The following is a 19,719-nucleotide window of genomic DNA, read 5'->3' as shown; positions in this document are numbered from 1 at the left end:
GGATAGGCACAGCGTATCAGAGATACGCTACGCCGCCGTAACTTTTCCGGCTTTAGTTCGAATCCTGAAAGATTGCGCAACGAAAGTTACGGCGGCGTAGTGTATTTCTGGCGGCAGAATTCAAATCGGCGATTAGGGGGCGTGATTCATTTAAATGAAGCGCGTCCCTGCGCCGATTGAACTGCGCATGCTCCGTTTCGAAATTTCCCGCCGTGCTTTGCGCGAAATGACGTCGCAACGACGTCATTTTTTTAACTTAGACGTGAGTTACGTCCATCCCTATTCACGGACGACTTACGCAAAAAAAAAAATTCAAATTTTGACGCGGGAACGACGGCCATACTTAACATGGCAAGTCTATCTATACGCAGCAAAATACCAGCTTTAACTATACGCCGGAAAAAGCCGACTAGAGACGACGTAAGAGAATGCGACGGCCGTGCGTATGTTCGTGGATCGTCGGAAAAAGCTCATTTGCATACCCGACGCGGAAAACGACGCAAACTCCACCCAGCGGACGCCGAAGTATTGCATCTACGATCCGAAGGCGTACGAAGCCGTACGCCTGTCGGATCGAACCCAAATGCCGTATCTTGGTTTGAGGATTCAAACTAAAGATACAACGTGGGTAATTTGAAAGTACGCCGGCGTATCAGTAGATACGCCGGCGTACTCTCTCTCTGGATCTGGCCCAATGTCTGTTCTGCATATATAGATTACTAAAAAAGCTGTATAAAAGCTGCCCCAACAAATCAAATTGCAGAAACTTCTTTTATCATAATGCACTATTACCTATGTAACTGATTTTGTGATGAGGTTTATGGGAGGAATCCAGAAGAGGAGGTATTGCTAATCAACTGTTACAGATGTTTATATCATAGTACTTGCTATGAGTTTAGCCAAAAGAAAAGTGAGGGATTGCTATGAGAAGACATTATTGTTCACACAAGCTTTTATGTTCATTTTTATTTTTATTCACCTGTTACCGAAAACTGCTTCGCCTTGACCTCTAAGTACAGACCCTCCAGCTCCAGCATTTAAAAGCTCATAAACTGTTTGCAAATGTAATATTACTGCTTAGAAACGTATAAATTGTTTGCCGGAAAATAAACTTTACAAGTTTTTAAGACCAAAACAACATAGAGCATCTAACATTAAAATGAAGAATGGTATAATAAAATGATCTGAAGGTGAAGTATTTTAAAAGCATATATTGAAGTACTAGATTGTAAGCTCTAATGAGCAGGGCCCTCTGATTCCTCTTGTACCAAATGGTAATCTTAGGCCCCATACACACCATAGAATCTATCCGCAGATAAATCCCATCAAATGGGTTTCTGCGGATAGATTCTATGTTGTGTACACTCCGTCGGATATTTATCCGCGGATAAATCTCCCCTGGGATGGATTTCCAGCAGATGGATATTTGCTGACATGCTCAACAAATCCATCTGCTGGAATCCATTCCAACGGATGGATCCGCTCGTCTGTACAGACTCACCGGATCCATCCGTCCAAAGGGATTCCCCGCACGCGTCGTAATGATTTGACGCATGCGTGGAATTCCTTATATGACAGCGTCGCGCCCGTCGCCGCGTCATAATAGCGGTGACGGCGCGACACGTCATCGCCAGAGGATTTCAGCGCGGATTTCAATGCGATGGTGTGTACACGCCATCGCATAGAAATCTTCTGAAATCCTCGAGAGGATTTATCCGCGGATACGGTCCGCTGGACCGTATCTGCGGATAAATCCTCTCGTGTGTATGGGGCCTAATTGTAATGTCTCCCTTCTTTTTGTTAGGCGCTATATAAATCCTGTATAATAATAATATATTATAGTATCTGAATTTTTAGCCTGTCACCTATCTGGCTTCTTGTATTTCTCCATATTGAGATAATGGTAGTTGGATGCTGGCACAACGAAAGCTGAGCTTGTGACATATAATACAGTATACTTTATATAATTTAAAAACTTTTGAGCAAATACTGGAAACCACCCTAGTTTTGAATGTGGGTATGCATGAGATAATTGATGTAAAATGCTCTTCAACCTATATACAGTCCTATATATAGATTGCCTGGCATGAAGAAATGTCATTCTTTTCATTTTCGTGTTTCTAAATAACTGCGTATCAAATGAATTAAAGTATGGCACATTTGCTCCCGACCTCGTCTCATGTTTGAAAGGCCTTGTGCACTCAGAATGAAAATTAACCCGTACGTTGCCAGCCTGCCCAGAAAAGGGATTAATAGCTCAGAGGTTAGTGCAACTGCTAAACAGCAATACTAGCAGGGTGGTCGCAAAAACAACACCTGCTGCATAAGCACTTAGCAGCTGGGTCAACAGGCCCTGTAGGAGTTTATCAACTAAAAGGACCACTTGCATTAAACTCTTCCTGTACCACTGGGGAGAACCAGCCTGCTGGACTTTCTACAATGAGTAGATTTTCTTAAAAGATACAACATTTCTGGCTAATGAAAACCACAAAACAAACTGGCAAGATTCCTATTTATGACCTCATATTTATAATTGTAGGTCAGGCCAATATTTAATTGTCAATAAAAATCTAATATTTTTTTTATTTTTTCTCTTTATTTTTCTACTTAAAATTAACACAAGCTTTTCTACTTTGAACAGCAGAAATATATTCTGTTCTTTATTTGCTTGCAGCAGCCTCTTACCTCCTCTTCTGAGCTCTTCCCCTCATTCCCTACGTGTGCCCTTCCATAGCAAGTGCTATGGGGCACACGTGAGGGCGAGCTCCTGAACCACACTGTGTGCATCTACAGCAGTGGTTCTCAACCTTATTAGTGCCGTGACCCCTTAATAACATTTCCCAAGTTGTGGGGACCCCCAACAGTAAAATTATTTTTGTAGCATGGGTTGTCAGCACCCAAGGTAAGAAAAGTAATTTGCGCCCCTAAGCTATGGAATGGTGTGCTGGGGGGAGTTCTGATCGGCCAACTTAGGTGTTCTTGATGAAGATCATCTGCTGATCTCATGCCGCGTACACACCATCACTTTATGTGATGAAAAAACCCGAAATTTTCTGTGAAGTAAAAAATGACGTTTTTGAAACTTCAATTTTCAAAGACGAAGTTGCCTACACACCATCGTTTTTCTCACAATGTTCTAGCAAAGCGAGGTTACGTTCTCACCACTTTTTCCATTGAAGCTCGCTTCCTAAGTAGCTTCTGGGCATGCGCGGGTGAAAAAACGTCGTTTTAAACGACATTTTTTACTACACACGGTCAATTTCTGTGAAGTAAAAGTTGACGTTTTGAAAAACGACACATAAAACTGAAACATGCTTCAATTTTTTTTGGTCGTTTTTTAGAAGACATAAAACGACGTTTTCCCCCACACACGGTCAATTAAAGTGACGTTTTTAAAAACGTCATTTTTTTTCATCACATAAAGTGATGGTGTGTACGCGGCATCAGAACTGTAGTGGGGACTTTTAATGGCAACTCTAATCACAGGTAATTTTACTCTCTGCGTCTCTGACTTTGTTGTGTCACCTATGCCCGAAATCAGGAGATAGGGTCTCCTCCAGCCCCTCCCACTTCACATTCCTCACCAGTCAGCTGACCTCTAGTCACAGCCATGCCATGAACTGAATGGGCGGCTGCAAAAAGGCTGAGTGGGCGGCTGCGGGGCTCCAGGAACAGCCCAGCTGGGCGGCCACAGGCTCAAGGGACAGCCCTGCTGAGCGGTCGCAAAAAGGCCAGGAGAGCGCTGCGGGCTTCAGGAACAGCCCAGGATTTGGTGACCCCTGGCAAATCATCATTCGACCCCCGAGGGGGTCCCGACCCCCAGGTTGAGAACCACTGATCTACAGGCACATACAGTGCGGCTTTGTCACACCCCCGCACCCTCCTCACATGATTTGATTGACAGCAGCAGGAGACAATGACTCCTGCTGATATTAATGCAGCCTGTGAGAGCAGGGAGAGGGGAGTAAAGAACTACAGCCAGGCACAACACTGGGTCGTTGTAAGTATTTAGGGAAGGAGGGTGGAGGGAACAGGCAGTGAAAGTTTTTTTACCTTTATTAATGCATAGCATACATTAAGGTACAAAAACCTTTACAGAGAGCTTGCTGACCAGTGGGAGATCCTGGTGCAGCCACCCAGCCTGCTGCTTTTTGGGAGAGCAATTGTATCTGTTTTTATTGCTAAATGCAAGTTTTTTACATCTATTGCCCAAAGATTTGCTTGGTGTGATTCCCTTTGCAAGTTTCACTTGTTATTTTTTGAATAAATGTTTTTTACACTATGGGCGTATATGCTTTTTATTTTTCATCCTACTGATGAACCAACCCTGACTGTATCACATTTGGCGCTTTGTAGGTACCCTATATAAGGAGATGTAACGCACATTTGACCATACTATATGATGGTCCACGGGATCCGGTAAGAGGCTTTAATACTTGGTGTCACCTGGTGGTGGAAGCACTACGAATTGTGACTGTAGGGAAACTGCTGAAGCAAGTGAATCGTGGATGATTTGTTTCCTTTGGACTTTCTTGTTTCACATATATTTTTCTATTTTTTTAGCCCTTGTGAATGGGCTCTTATGGACGCTTATTTACATATTTGGTGTGATTTCTTTATATAGGTTTTTCACCTAAGTTTGATGTCATTATTTGATTCATTTTTGTGTTTTCACAAACCAACCGTTTGTATGCTCTATCGGACAATTGTTGTCAGATTTTCCGCCAACAAATGTTAGATAGCATGCTTTAAAGGGGTTGTAAAGGTTTGTTTTTTATTTTCTAAACATGTTCCTTTAAGCTAGTGCATTGTTGGTTCACTTACCTTTTCCTTCGATTTCCCTTCTAAATGTTTTTTTTCTTTGTTTGAATTTCTCACTTCTTGTTTCTCCTCAGTAAGCTTTCCACCATCATCCGAGTGGTGGAAAGTCATTTAAAATAGCTTACTGAACACCTTACTGAGGAGGAGCAGGAAGTGAGAAATTCAGACAAAGAAAACAAAGAAAAATAAACATTTAGAAGGGAAAAGGTAAGTGAACCAACAATGCACTAGCTTAAAGTAACCTATTTAGAAAATAAAAAACAAACCTTTACAGCCCCTTTAACATTTTCCGACAACAAATGTGTGTTGTCAGATTATCTGATTGGACAAAACTCCAGAGTACAAACACGCATGCTCAGAAGCAATGCTAACCATAACACAACATTAGCAGAAGTTGCCCAAAGGGTGGCGCTAAAGAGCTGAAAAAACATGTTGTTTTGTGTTTGTTGGCCGACAATTCTTTGCCATTTTTATGCAATACAAGTTCACGACTAACGCCCTTCGGACAAAAGTCCTGCGATTTGTCCAATGCAAATCCGATCGTGTGTACGAGGTTTAAGACTTGGAATCTGTTTGCTCTGTGATACTGCACAGAAGTATTTTTTTATCTTAACATTTTTATACTGGTCCAGGATACCGTTTAGGATTAACACCCAATCAGAGAAAAATAAATGATATTTAAAAAATTGGGCTGGTGCACAAAAAATACTTTGCATCACCCCCTTACCTATGTTTTAGCATGTACTATATACTTCAGATATATAACCACACACATAAAAAAGCATCAGCCACCTGTTGCAAAAATTGTCCATCTGCACTCTGATTTAGAACAATGCTGAGAATGCCCATAGTTAAAAAACATATTACTGGATGAAGTATTTTAGTGCATGACTGTGTTTTAGCAGGGTGTTAGTTTATAGAAGAGGGGTGAGCTAGTGCGCTGAATATTTCCAAACAACACACTTGTTACTCCAAACATCACACGCTTCTGGAACATATATATAACCACATAATAAAAGCTTTACATTGTGAATAGAAATGTGTTTTGCGGTCAGTGTGGGTGTTCTCAAGGCTACGCACATCTTTCATTGAAGACATTATACTGAAAACTGCTGTACAACATTAAAACACGACAAATACATTACACCTTTTAAACTGTGCTTTCAGTGGAATGTTCTGCCCTCTTGGGCATCCATGCTTTAGGCAGCTGTTCTCATGAAAGCAACTTCAACTTTGTGAAAGTGGTGAAGTCTTTTGAATTGTTTCACTGTCACAAGTTTTGATACACTGCTGCTTTGATCATTCATTCAAGCTAATTCAGAAAGCCCATGCAAAGCATAATGATTCTGTTTATGCAACGTAATTAAAAATAAAAGTAATAATATTGTTGGCTGCTATGAATGACACAATTACGTTTAGCACCATACATTTTATAGTACAGTATATCTCTTTAATGCTAACTCTGTACATTTTGTAATCTTATGGTGAGGTATTATGTATTTATGACTCAAACAAGTGACAAGATATTATTAGTGCAAAATTTTGGCCATAAAATTGAGGCAGTGTTTATCTCGGTTATGTCATTATTACTGGATGTGAAAATAAAAGGCACAGTATTTAATTTCACTTGAATTTGTCTTTAGTTATAAAGTGCTTTGAATAAACCTTCCAAGATAAATGGAAGACAAAATGCTTGCTCTTTGTTCCCAAACCTTATATGAAAATCACATTACTGTGTCAAAATGAATCTAATATCCAATTTATCCATCGACACGATGGGGTCAATGGGTTTAGCATTCCTACAGTCTGTCTCCTCCATGTCCTCTCAGATACTCAATACAAAACTTTTCGCCCACACACACAACAGCCCAAGTAGGAGCACTGCAATGGGAGGTCTGGCCTTTCAGGTATGACATTCTGGGACCACCCTACTAGTTTACTTGAATGTAAGAACAAAGTCAAGGTCAATTAAGATGTTTTTTTGAAAACAGATCCCAATGGTTGACAGAATTTGCAGAATTTGCTTTCAGAGAATGTCATTAAGGACAACCAGCAAAGTAAATGCTGCATTCATGTTCACCATAGAGCTATAGGTCAGAGTTATAAGTCATGGTGTGCATCAGTCACACTGCAGGGCAAAGGATCTAACTCCCTGTCTTCTTTTCAATCATTTCACAGGTTAACACAACTATGGGCTTTCTGGCCCTGGTTTCCAAATTAATTTTGAGTTATTTCTCTGTGTTTACGTTCTTATCTAGAAGAATGCTACACTGTCCATCTATTTCTAAACGTTTACTCTGGCTGTAAACACAGCCATTTTGGGACCTGCATGTCTGTTGGCCATTATAATCAGAGAGAGCTTAGCTACATTTATATACACATACAAGGTGCTCTGTATATCACAGCATTCCTGCCATTCAACTAAGCAAAAGATCCTGCAAGGCAAAAGGATGTCTTAAGTTTTTATAAGGATGTTCTCTGTTTTACTATACTTTATATTTTGCTAAGTATGGACTGACATGTTTTACTCATTAAATGTTTTTTATTCTCATCAATAGGGATGACGTTTGAATACCTGGAGACAGAGGGTTCTAAACTGTATCCTGTTTGCCTTCCCACTGAAGAAAAACCTCCAGTTGCAGCAGGAAGTCAAACACTGTGACAGTTTTCTGCTTAGGGATGTGCACTCTCCTTGTTGGTTGCTAGAGGTGGCCACTGTCAGCTTCCTAGCAAACAAGAACACTGTGTTGGTTGGTGGGCTGCCTGCGCACTTAGAACTGATTACATCATTGGTTGCTAGGATGTCAGTGGTTGCATGGCCATTGTTTGTTATGAAGCCACCACAACAACCAAAGATGCTATGCAGAAAAAAATTATGTCATAGGGTTCCCGCCAAAATCTGTACATTATGCCTAACCTGGATAGGGTTTGCTTTATGTTTTAAGGGGGTACCCCACTCAATAAAACAAAAGGGTGGACCCCCCGATTCAATATCAGACCCTTACCCGAACATACAGCCTTGCTGGTGAGGCTTGGCTTGAGCTGTATACTCCTGGCGAAATCAAGATAAAGGGTGCTGAAGGCTAGTGCCAAAAATCACCACAGTCTCTATAACTTGTGCTGATCTTTTAATGTATATACAATACTTAAAAAGAGCAGCAGCAACAACGGTAATGTTTAATACATGGAATGACTATTTACCAGAAATATATTTTTCTTTTTTTAACCAGTTCCCGACCCCCGCATGTACATATACGTCCACAATATGGCACGTACAGGCACATGGGCGTACAGGTACGTCCTCGCCTATTAGCGGGTGGGGGGTCCGATCGGGACCCCCCCGCTACATGCGGAGGTCGGGTCCGCTCGGGGAGCGATCCGGGACGACGGCGCGGCTATTTGTTTTTAGCCGCGCTGTCGCGATCGCTCCCCGGAGCTGAAGAACGGGGAGAGCCGTGTGTAAACACGGCTTCCCCGTGCTTCACTGTGTCGGCGCATCGATCGCGTCATTCCCTTTATAGGGAAGACACGATCGATGACGTCATTCCTACAGCCACACCCCCCAACAGTTGTAAACACATACTAGGTGCACCCTAACTCCTACAGCGCCCCCTGTGGTTAACTCCCAAACTGCAACTGTCATTTTCACAATAAAGAATGCAATTTAAATGCATTTTTTGCTGTGAAAATGACAATGGTCCCAAAAATGTGTCAAAATTGTCCGAAGTGTCCGCCATAATGTCGCAGTCACGAAAAAAATCGCTGATCGCTGCCATTAGTAGTAAAAAAAAAAAAATTAATAAAAATGCAATAAAACTATCCCCTATTTTGTAAACGCTATAAATTTTGCGCAAACCAATCGATAAACGCTTATTGCGATTTTTTTTACAAAAAATAGGTAGAAGAATACGTATCGGCCTAAACTGAGGAAAAAAAATGTTTTTATATATGTTTTTGGGGGATATTTATTACAGCAAAAAGTAAAAAATATTGCATTTTTTTCAAAATTGTCGCTCTATTTTTGTTTATAGCGCAAAAAATAAAAACCGCAGAGGTGATCAAATACCACCAAAAGAAAGCTCTATTTGTGGGGAAAAAAGGACGCCAATTTTGTTTGGGAGCCACGTCGCACGACCGCGCAATTGTCTGTTTAAGCGACACAGTCCCGAACTGTAAAAACCCCTTGGGTCTTTAGGCAGCAATATGGTCCGGGGCTTAAGTGGTTAAAGATAATTAAATAAAAAAAAATGCTATTTTGTAACAGGAAGTGCTGACCACTTATATTATATTTACATACTATAAACACATGGTCTATTTATATAATTCTTTATCAAAAGTCAACTTTGGTCTTTTTGCTGATGAATCAGAAACAGTCAGATCAACACCCCAACCCAGAGAATGTATTTTGGTATTCTCTTTGAGGGAATCAAACTGAGTAGCATGAATCCTATTTTAATCTGCCCAGCTTGAAAACATGAAAGCCAGTGTGGACAGGTGAGGAGGGGGTACAGCGCACATAATAAATCAAGCCTACCCAGCTAGAGGTCTGAAAGTAAAGTTTCTCCTTAATTGTGACTATTAAAGTAAATATGTAAAGTTTGGCAGTATCAGATTTTTTAAAGCGCCCTTAGATGTAGTTTATTTTTTCTTCTTTTTATGAAGCTAATCAATGAGGAGGTGCAAGAAATATTTTTATATGAATACCACTGTAACCCATAGCAAACAATTATAAATAATTTTCCATTGATTTGGGAATTGGTTGCACTTTGATAGACATCACAGTTTTTCTTTAAAGTGTACATAAAGTGTATCTTTAGCCAAGACTTTTCCTCATCTGTTTCCGTCACAGAGACAGAAATGAATGAGAAATCCAACGTTTTACATCTGTCACCAGAACATGAGATGAAGGTAAAAACTCAGAAATAACTGTCCCCTCACTTTGTAGATTTTCCTCTAATTTCCTGTTGTGCCTCTGGGACTGTTTTTCCATCGTAATGCTGCGTACACACGATCGGAATTTCCGACAACAAAACCAGGGATTTTTTCCAAATGAAATTTTGGCTCAAACTTGTGTTGCATACACACAGTCACACAAATGTCTGAAATTCCGGACATCAAGAACGCCGTGACGTACAACACTACGGCGAGCCGAGAAAGATGAAGATCAATAAATCTGAGCATGCGTAGGATTTATGTGTGTTGAAATTGCATACAGATGATCGGAATTTCCGACAAGAACTAGTGCCGTCTGAAAATTTGAGAACCAGCTCTCCATTTTTTGCTGTCAGAAAAGAACATGGAGAGTCATATGCATACATCTTCTAAACATGGTTGAACGTGCTGCATAAAGATTTTGCACTTATTTTTCTTCTTTCTATCACAGTCTGGTCAGAATGAACAATACACTCTCTTTGCAGCCCTAATTCATATCAGAAATTGTAGTTTGAGAAGGCTGATCAAGTATTGATGGATTATAAAGGAAGAGCCCACAACAATAACCAGAATGTAGTACACATTCATCCAAACAATGTGAAAAGTCAAATCAAAAATAAACATTACATACATTACAAGTAGTATAAAGATGTACCTTTTAGGGTCAACAATCTTGTAGAGTTTTCCACTATGTGACTGAGTCATACTTTTACTGCTTGACAGAATGTAGACTTCACCTGTTAGAAGAAACCAATATAGTACAGGGATTACACACAATTTTTATGACATACCACAGACATTTGTCAGATGTCAGATTTAGTGAAGCTTGTTAGAAGCCATGGCACAGTTCTGGTCTCTTTAGCATAAAATGCTCTTAAAGTGATTGTAAAGTCTCTCTTTTTCTTTTTTTTTCCTTTTTTAAAGAAAATAACAAACTTGTTATACTTACCTGCTCTGTTGCTGTGGTTTTGCACAGAGCAGCCCAGATCCTCCTTTTCTCGGGTCCCTCTTTGCTGCTCCTGGCCCCCCCCCCTCTTGTAAGCAACACAATGTAAAGCCTCGTACACACGGTCAGACTTCAAACAAACTTTTTCGTGAATTTTTGTTTGAAGGGAGTTGGCCGGGCACATCCATGGATTTCTGTACACATGGTCAGACTTTGCACCATCAAACTTTTGTTACCGAAAAGTTTGTCCATTTGCAAAGCGAACTTTTGTCTGATGAAAACCGAAAAAGTTTGTCTGATGGAGCGTACACAAGGTCGGATTTTTTGGAAAACTTGCTCATTTCGAAGTTTGTTGGCAAAAAGTCTGACCGTGTGTACGAGGCTTTAGTTTTTTCTCTGCTTGTGTCCTATTAGGGAGATTCCCTTTACTTTGTCCTGGTGAGCAAGACAAATAGAAAGGGTGAATCTGGCCACAAAATAAACAGTGGTGGACACCTGACAAGGGTTTTATAACTTTCACAATCTATTCAACATAACAAGTAAAAGCTTTGGCTTCAGTTGTATCTTTTAGCTGGAGACAAGGAAGTGTATGTACAGAGCTGCATGATACAAATCGAAATAAAAAAATAAATACATTGTTTTAAGCATTCTTCATTGATTTACCTAATTCGTCTTCTCCAAATCCCTGTATATGACCTGTGAATGGTCCTCTGCAAGATGCTCCGATGCCGAGACAAAATGGTTTCTCTTGCCACTGTTTAGTGACGGAGTTTTGAAGGAGTGTTACAAAGTTTCTGAAATAATACATTACTTAGTTTTATTCCTAAACAACTATAAGACCTTATATCATTGTATAACATGGATGAGAACTCTTGCAATATGACATGAACCTGTTCATACTTGAATTAATAGGATATGAACATGTGACTACATATTGTATTTATTTATGCATATTTATATACATTGAATACATATTATATTTAAATATAGTTTATGTTATACTTCTAGTTGTAGCAATTTTTAGGCTTTCCAAACAGTGCATTCATCACGTTCTCTATTCTCCAGTTACTAAAACTGAAGAGCGCAAAATCTGGTGAAGCTGTGCATGGTAGCCAATCAGCTTCTTACCTCAGCTTGTTCAATTAAGCTTTGACAAACTCCTGGAAGCTGATTGGTTTCTATGCAGAGCTGCACCAGATTTTGCACTATCCAGTTTTAGTAAATCAACCCCTTTGTGTAGTTCTTTGCATTGAGCACATCTGTGCTCCTTGGTGGAAATTTAGAAAACATGACCTGTTAGCGGTTCTCAAAGAACGGTTCTAGGAATCAATAATATTTAATCCATCTTATTTGGTACACTATTATAAGTCAAATGTCAGTTTAGTTTAACATTTTTTAATTTTTTGCATTACGTCATATGCTATATTAGTGCTCACTAAGAAGAACAGCCGCAAAAAGTAGTGTCTATTTGCAGCTATACGCAGCACCTGGGCTTTCCAGGGGAGGGAAATAAGTCAGAATTTATGTTGCAAGGGCTCGGACACCGTGTGAGGGAGGCCAAATACTAGTGTGGACTGAAAAATGGCCAGTCTTTGCGCCCCAAAACTGCCTTTGTCCACTGTGTTCCTTCTTTCCAAAGTGTGTATACTTTATGCTTTTGACTGAGGTGCCCACCATAGTTTGGGGCTGTTTTATTACCAAAGATTTTTTCAGGCTAAGTTAAATTTACATACTGGTTGTCAGAAGGTGAATTACATTATGTACAGTTTAATAACTAGCTCTATGCCAGTTATGCATGTTGTATTTGCTTTTATAGAATAAAAATAATGTATCCTTTCTGCACCACAAAGTATATCTACAACACCAAAGTCTTTTTCTTCTCTTTTTGGATATACTAAGGAATGGTTAAGAGCCCTGCCAGGTCCTTTTGATATCCGTGTCCCGTTGGGGAAATTTACCTTAATTTCCTGTCCTGTAGACACAATAGGAAGAGAGAGAGGACATTTTGCCAAAATGAGGGATATCCTCTCCTTTAGAGATCTGCAACCAGAAAAAGTATCCCTATTGATAGATAGTCCCTTTGTTTCTGGTTATAACTCAAAATTTGGGATTTTCATTCCCGATGACAAAGGTCATCAAGTGAAATACAGAGGATTAATCACTCCAGGAAGAACACAGACAGCAATGAAAAGCTTTTTTGTTTTAAAAGGGACACTCAAATGAACGCTTAGAATGGCTCCAAAGAATTGAACCAAAATAGAAGATACAAAAATTCTCTATTTAAAATGCAATTTTTGTTGCCATGACCAGCTTTCAAGTTGATTTTTTTAAATCCCCAATTAACCACCCTGTATAAGCAATTTATCTGAGGTCATATGTAGACAAAAATCCTCAGGAACTTCTCTAAATCAATAACTTTTTGGATGATTTCAATACTATTCATAAGGTTCATAGATATAAAAGATCCTTACAGAGACTTCTCTTTGTTACATACAGTAGGTGTTTGTGATATTGTGCTTTTAGCACGACAGCGTCGCGCTGATACTCGGCGACATGGTGCCGAGATCTCGCCGACATCTTGCACTCACTGGAATAGTGACAGCACATCCCAGCAAGCGCGTCATAGAAGCGACGGGAGATCCGACTTGGATTCCCGCCAATTCTACACGTGTGCGGCGTTTGTTATGAATCCTGAGGGGGAAGTCCCCGCCGGATTTTAAATAAAAATCCGGCATGGGTCCCCCCCTCAGGAGCATACCGGGCCCTTAGGTCTGTTATGGGTTGTAAGGAGAGCCCCCCTACGCCGAAAAAACCGGCGTAGGGGGTCCCCCTACGATCCATACCAGACCCGTATCCAAAGCACGCTACCCGGCCAGCCAGGAAGGGAGTGGGGATGAGCGAGCGCCCCCCCCCCCCTCCTGAGCCGTACCAGGCTGCATGCCCTCAACATGGGGGGGTTGGGTGCTCTGGGGCAGGGGGGCGCACTGCGGTCCCCCCACCTCAGAGCACCCTGTCCCCATGTTGATGAGGACAGGGCCCCTTCCCGACAACCCTGGCCGTTGGTTGTCGGGGTATGCGGGCGGGAGGCTTATCGGAATCTGGGAGCCCCCTTTAATAAGGGGGCCCCCAGATACCGGCCCCCCACCCTAAGTGAATGAGTATGGGGTACATCGTACCCCTACCCATTCACCTGCAAGAAAAGTGGTAAAAACACAAATAAACCACACAGTGTATTAAAATATTTTATTAGTCTGCTCCGGAGGCCGCCCCCTGTCTTCTTTATTAGCTCTTTTACCAGGGGGGGCTTCTTCTTTGACGTCTTCGGGTGGGTGGGGGCCGCCGTCTGGTTCTCTTCCACCGCCGGGGGGGGGTGGCTTTTAAAAAAGCCCCCACCCCCCCGGCGGGTTTCCTCCGGCGTCTTCGGCGGGGCTCTTCTTCTTCCGCTATCCCGACGGGTCTTCTCCGCTATCCGGGGGGTCTCGCCGCTCTCCGCTGTTGACTCGTCGCACCCCGGTTCTTCGTCTCGCAGTCCGGTCCCTTCTTCCGTGCTGTACGTCTTCTTCCGCGCTGTGACGTCATGTTCTTCACTTCTCTTCTTCTCCCGATGTTGACTCGCCGGTCCTCCTCGCTGAAATGACGGATGCGCGCCTTGCATCGGACCTATATAGGCCTCACAGTCCCATCATGCTCTGTACCTACCCATGTGATACCTACCCACGTGGTAGGTATCACATGGGTAGGTACAGAGCATGATGGGACTGTGAGGCCTATATAGGTCCGATGCAAGGCGCGCATCCGTCATTTCAGCGAGGAGGACCGGCGAGTCAACATCGGGAGAAGAAGAGAAGTGAAGAACATGACGTCACAGCGCGGAAGAAGACGTACAGCACGGAAGAAGGGACCGGACTGCGAGACGAAGAACCGGGGTGCGACGAGTCAACAGCGGAGAGCGGCGAGACCCCCCGGATAGCGGAGAAGACCCGTCGGGATAGCGGAAGAAGAAGAGCCCCGCCGAAGACGCCGGAGGAAACCCGCCGGGGGGGTGGGGGCTTTTTTAAAAGCCACCCCCCCCCGGCGGTGGAAGAGAACCAGACGGCGGCCCCCACCCACCCGAAGACGTCAAAGAAGAAGCCCCCCCTGGTAAAAGAGCTAATAAAGAAGACAGGGGGCGGCCTCCGGAGCAGACTAATAAAATATTTTAATACACTGTGTGGTTTATTTGTGTTTTTACCACTTTTCTTGCAGGTGAATGGGTAGGGGTACGATGTACCCCATACTCATTCACTTAGGGTGGGGGGCCGGTATCTGGGGGCCCCCTTATTAAAGGGGGCTCCCAGATTCCGATAAGCCTCCCGCCCGCATACCCCGACAACCAACGGCCAGGGTTGTCGGGAAGGGGCCCTGTCCTCATCAACATGGGGACAGGGTGCTCTGAGGTGGGGGGGCCGCAGTGCGCCCCCCTGCCCCAGAGCACCCAACCCCCCCATGTTGAGGGCATGCAGCCTGGTACGGCTCAGGAGGGGGGGGGGCGCTCGCTCGTCCCCACTCCCTTCCTGGCTGGCCGGGTAGCGTGCTTTGGATACGGGTCTGGTATGGATCGTAGGGGGACCCCCTACGCCGTTTTTTTCGGCGTAGGGGGGCTCTCCTTACAACCCATAACAGACCTAAGGGCCCGGTATGCTCCTGAGGGGGGGACCCATGCCGGATTTTTATTTAAAATCCGGCGGGGACTTCCCCCTCAGGATTCATAACAAACGCCGCACACGTGTAGAATTGGCGGGAATCCAAGTCGGATCTCCCGTCGCTTCTATGACGGCTCTGTCTCCATCGCGGCAAGCCAGCTCGGCGCTGGCTCCCGCGATGGGGCTCGTAGGTGCTCAATCTCGCCGAGAAAGAGAGCGAGATTGACACAAAATCGGGTTCACCTACTGTACACTACAGTTCTGTCCTCAAGCAAGCCAATCTGCTAAAGAAAAGCCAATGTGCTGACACATTAATACATACCAGGGCAAGCTTTAGAGTTATAAAATGTCCATGAGATCATCTATTAATAACCATACAAGGAAAATAAAACTGCATTCAGGTTGCTTTAAAGAAAACATGCCATCAAAGCAATCAACCCGCTGTCACTGTTGAGCTTCTAGAAGTGCTAGCAGTCTGGATGCTGTACTATCTCTCTGGCTATACAGACCAGGAAAGTCAGCAAAAAAACAGAACTTTTTGTTCTGGGTACTGAAGCAAGAGGGTAGGCACAAAAGTCAGGGAACTTGGATTTTTAGAAGAGTTCAGCAATGCCAGTCATAGCCCCCTGTACACACCTGAGGGTGTTTTGCATATTTTTGTGCCTTAGCCTACACGTGACAATGCTCAGCATTCTTATTGTTCTGAATACAGGTTGCTCACATCTCTATGCTCAGCCACTCGAAGCTTGTAGAGGTAAATTCCTGTTGAATTTGCTGAAACTAAAGCTTAGAATTGCCCTGTTGGCACCACCTGGCTTTAAATATACATAATATCTTTTATTCAAATCTATGGCCTCGTACACACCAGCGGATCTGTCTGCTAAGAAACATTTGTCCGCTGGAAACTGTCCGATCCGCCGGACAATTGTCCGGTCGGCCATACACACGACCGAACATGTCTGCTGAAACTGGTCCGTCGGACCAGTTTCAGCGGACATGTTCAGTCGTGTGTACGGGGCCTCAAATGTGTGTATATATACACATGGCCTCCCCGCGGTCAGAATACAATGACCAATTTTGTCGGCTATAGCTGGTTGCACTGATCATTTGGGATTGATAAATTGGCTTCAGCCTGTCTTTACATGGATGGAAATTCAGACAGTTCAGTAGGGATCAATGTATGGCCGGCTTTAGTATGTGTTTCAATTACCTCCTTTATTAACACTTCCTACCAAGAGGTCAATGAAACCTGTTTCAAGGCCAAACTTAGTAGCATCAGTTTGTGTGAGTTCACTTAAATAATCTACATACCTATTTTTTTTTAGATGTTTTAAAGCCATATAAAATTACATTTCATTAATTCAGAAAATCTGGTTATTAAAGTGATTATATATCCTTGATGTTTTTTATTTTAATGCATTCTCTGCATTAAAGTAAAAAACCTTCTGTGTCCAGGATCTCCCCAGCCCCACATTAAACGTACCTGAGCCTGATCTTGATCCAGCGCTGTGCAGGAGACGGCTCTCTCCGCTTTCTCCCTTCTACAGGGCAGACTAGTAGCAGCAGGAGCCATTGGTTCCTGCTGCTGTCAATCAATTGATATGAAGAGGGAGTGGGGGGCAAGGCAAAGCCGCACTGTATGTGTCTATAGACACAGGCAGCGGGGCGCAGGAGGGATCCTGCACATGTACCACCCTTAACAAGCGTCTTGCTAGGGGGGTACATGGAAGGCAGAAGGAGCTAGGAGCACCAGTGGGGGGCCCCAGGAGGGGAGGATTGGGGCTGCTCTGTGCAAAACCACTATGCAGAGCAGGTAAGTATGTTTGCTATTTTTTTTTTAAATAAAGGTTTAGAATAATTTTAAAGAGAGGCACACTGCCATCCATCTACATGATGCAGTGTCCTCTGTAAACTGAATTTTTTTTCCCCCCTAAATGAAACCTTCAGCATGCATAGTGAACACATGATCGGGAACTAGGTTTGGCAGCTAGCAACTAAGGACGATGTCAGTTTGTATCTGTAAAATTAATGATGTAGTTTACCCAGGGGCGGACTGACAACTCATTGGGCCCCCGGGCAATAGAAGATTATGGGGCTCCTCTGGCTTACAGATGGCCACCACGCCAGGAGGCAGTGCAGAGGCAGGGCAGCTAAAATCTTGGGATCTTCACATTAAAAGCATGTCAGTTTCGGACATATCAGGGACAGATCTAAAAAAAACACAGATTTTTACATACTGTCCCTGGTTTTACTGAGCCTGGCAACCCTGATGGGGCCCCCTAGTGGCATGGGGCCCTCGGGCAGTGCCCGAGAGACTCAATGGTCAGTCCGCCCCTGAGTTTACCATATCCTCAGTATGGGACAAAATGAATATAAATGATAATCTACAGACTACAGGTAAAAAGGATTTTCAAGAAATGTATAGTGGTTTTGGATATATTTTCTCTCTTTATTAATCTCAAGACTAAAAAAATTAACATTAAGAACCTTTTTTTACTCTATTTTTTTTTTTTTTTTTACATATTCATCTTTTTTAGTTTTCAGAATACTTGTATACAGAACTTGTCTTCAAAACAATGACGTGTCCCTCATCAGGCTGCTCTGCTCTGCTCAAAGCCAGCCCAGCTGTTCTGTTGTACTATTTGGCTAACCCATAGTGCTTTGGAAATCCTGAAAGTGTATTAAAGGTTTATTTGTAATTAAGGTTTATTTGTAATATATATTATTTCTATCTATCTATTTATCTATCTATATATATATATATATATATATATATATATATATATATATATATATATATATATATATATATATATATATATATATATATATATATATATATATATACACACACAGCCACCCATTATAGTTTTAGATTTGAATAGCAGATATGAATATTTCTATACACTTAAGCACTGACAAAGCTATAATATATACTGCCTTTCTGAATGCATCCAATCTCATAATCTTGTTGTATATGAGACCCGTGCAAGCCAACAACAAATTATAGTAATACTAAAAGAGCTGGGAAAAGAAATACATAAAATGATTATAAAACATACCCGTAGCGATCACCAAACACGTAGCTCCCATACAGCCTTTCTGACTGGCATCCTCTGTATATAAAGCCGCCTACCATGTGCCCACTGCTCAGAGGCTTGAATTCTAAAAGTGGAGGCTCACTTTCTGGAAAAAATAAGGAACTGTTGTAGTATTAGGCCAAAACAGTACAGAAGGCAGAAAGAACAATACATAAGTAGGTCAGATCAGTAACAGTAGTATAAATTCAAAACAGTAGTATATAATTTTCAAGAGCTAAATAAAATACTAAAATCATAAGTCATATATTTCACAGAACCCAAACCCTTTTTGGGGATCAATATTTTATGATAAATTGTCTGACAGTGTTTCAGGACTGTGTGAGCACTGGAGTGTTTCTCAACTCTAGTCCTCAAGTACCCTCAACAGGTCATGTTTTCAGGATTTCCCTCAGAAACAGCTGTAGTAATTACTAAGGCATTGAAACTTACCAAATCACCTGTGCAAAATAATAGGCCTGTAAATATGACATGCTGGGGGTACTTGAGCACTGGAGTTTAGAAACATTGCTTTAGAGCACTGTGTTATCATTATCAAGTTATTTTTTATGGTTAAAATTGTCAATTCAAGTGGTATCTGTCAATTTTGGCGACCAGCTGTCATTGAGATAGAAGGTGAGGGTGAATCTGAAATGAGTGTTTAAATGGCAGAACTGAAGCTTAACTGGGCTATACTGTATTGTACAATGATGTTTCAAATACAGGTGACTGGAGGAGGTAATAAGGCTCATAGGAGTAGAAGGAGGATGTTATCAGTGAGGCGATGTTCATCCAAGTCAAAAAGCAAACCCCAGGAGGGTAGATAAGACAGAAGCTGTGAATATTGCTTTTTTGTTCAGGTTAAGGATGTCAATCATAAAAATGGGTGATCAGAATTACCAATATTAGAACAGGTTAATACATGTCTATTCAAATTATAGATGTAACTGTTTGGATGAAGGTCTGCTATAATATGTAACAAAATCAAAGAACAACAGTTATTATTTCTCCTTTTTATTTTGTAATACAAAAAGGAAACATTCAGTTACTATACTTATACTTGGCATACAGGTAAAACAGCCAAGGAAGTCAACTTATTTTTTTAGTTTCCAATAATGCAGCAAGCTGTTTGATGGAAAAAACAATTAGTAAGTCTAACCCAAAGTCTTGTTATGATTGCAAATAGTTAATCAAAAAACAAAAATTTGTGCTCGTTTTAAAGAATGTAGACTGTATCAACCAGGAAATAGTTTTTCTAAAT

At 41.9% G+C, this 19,719-nt stretch overlaps 1 protein-coding gene across 1 annotated transcript in view; it reads right to left on the bottom strand.

Annotated features, from left to right (window-relative positions):
- The window catches only part of LOC120919398 (hedgehog interacting protein), a 136,608-nt gene that overhangs the window by 13,275 nt on the left and 103,614 nt on the right, over positions 1-19,719 (bottom strand). The window contains exons 9-11 of the mRNA XM_040331555.1: positions 18,444-18,567; positions 11,363-11,493; positions 10,409-10,490 (exon numbers count right to left, since the gene is read on the bottom strand). Of these exons, the coding sequence (XP_040187489.1) occupies positions 10,409-10,490; positions 11,363-11,493; positions 18,444-18,567 (337 nt within the window). The remainder of the gene's footprint in view (positions 1-10,408; positions 10,491-11,362; positions 11,494-18,443; positions 18,568-19,719) is intronic.

Source organism: Rana temporaria, chromosome 1 (assembly GCF_905171775.1).
Source record: "Rana temporaria chromosome 1, aRanTem1.1, whole genome shotgun sequence".
In the NCBI taxonomy this organism is placed as follows: Eukaryota; Metazoa; Chordata; class Amphibia; order Anura; family Ranidae; genus Rana; species Rana temporaria.
The sequence above is the reverse complement of the archived record's forward strand: the minus strand, read 5'-3'. Positions and strand labels throughout refer to the sequence as shown.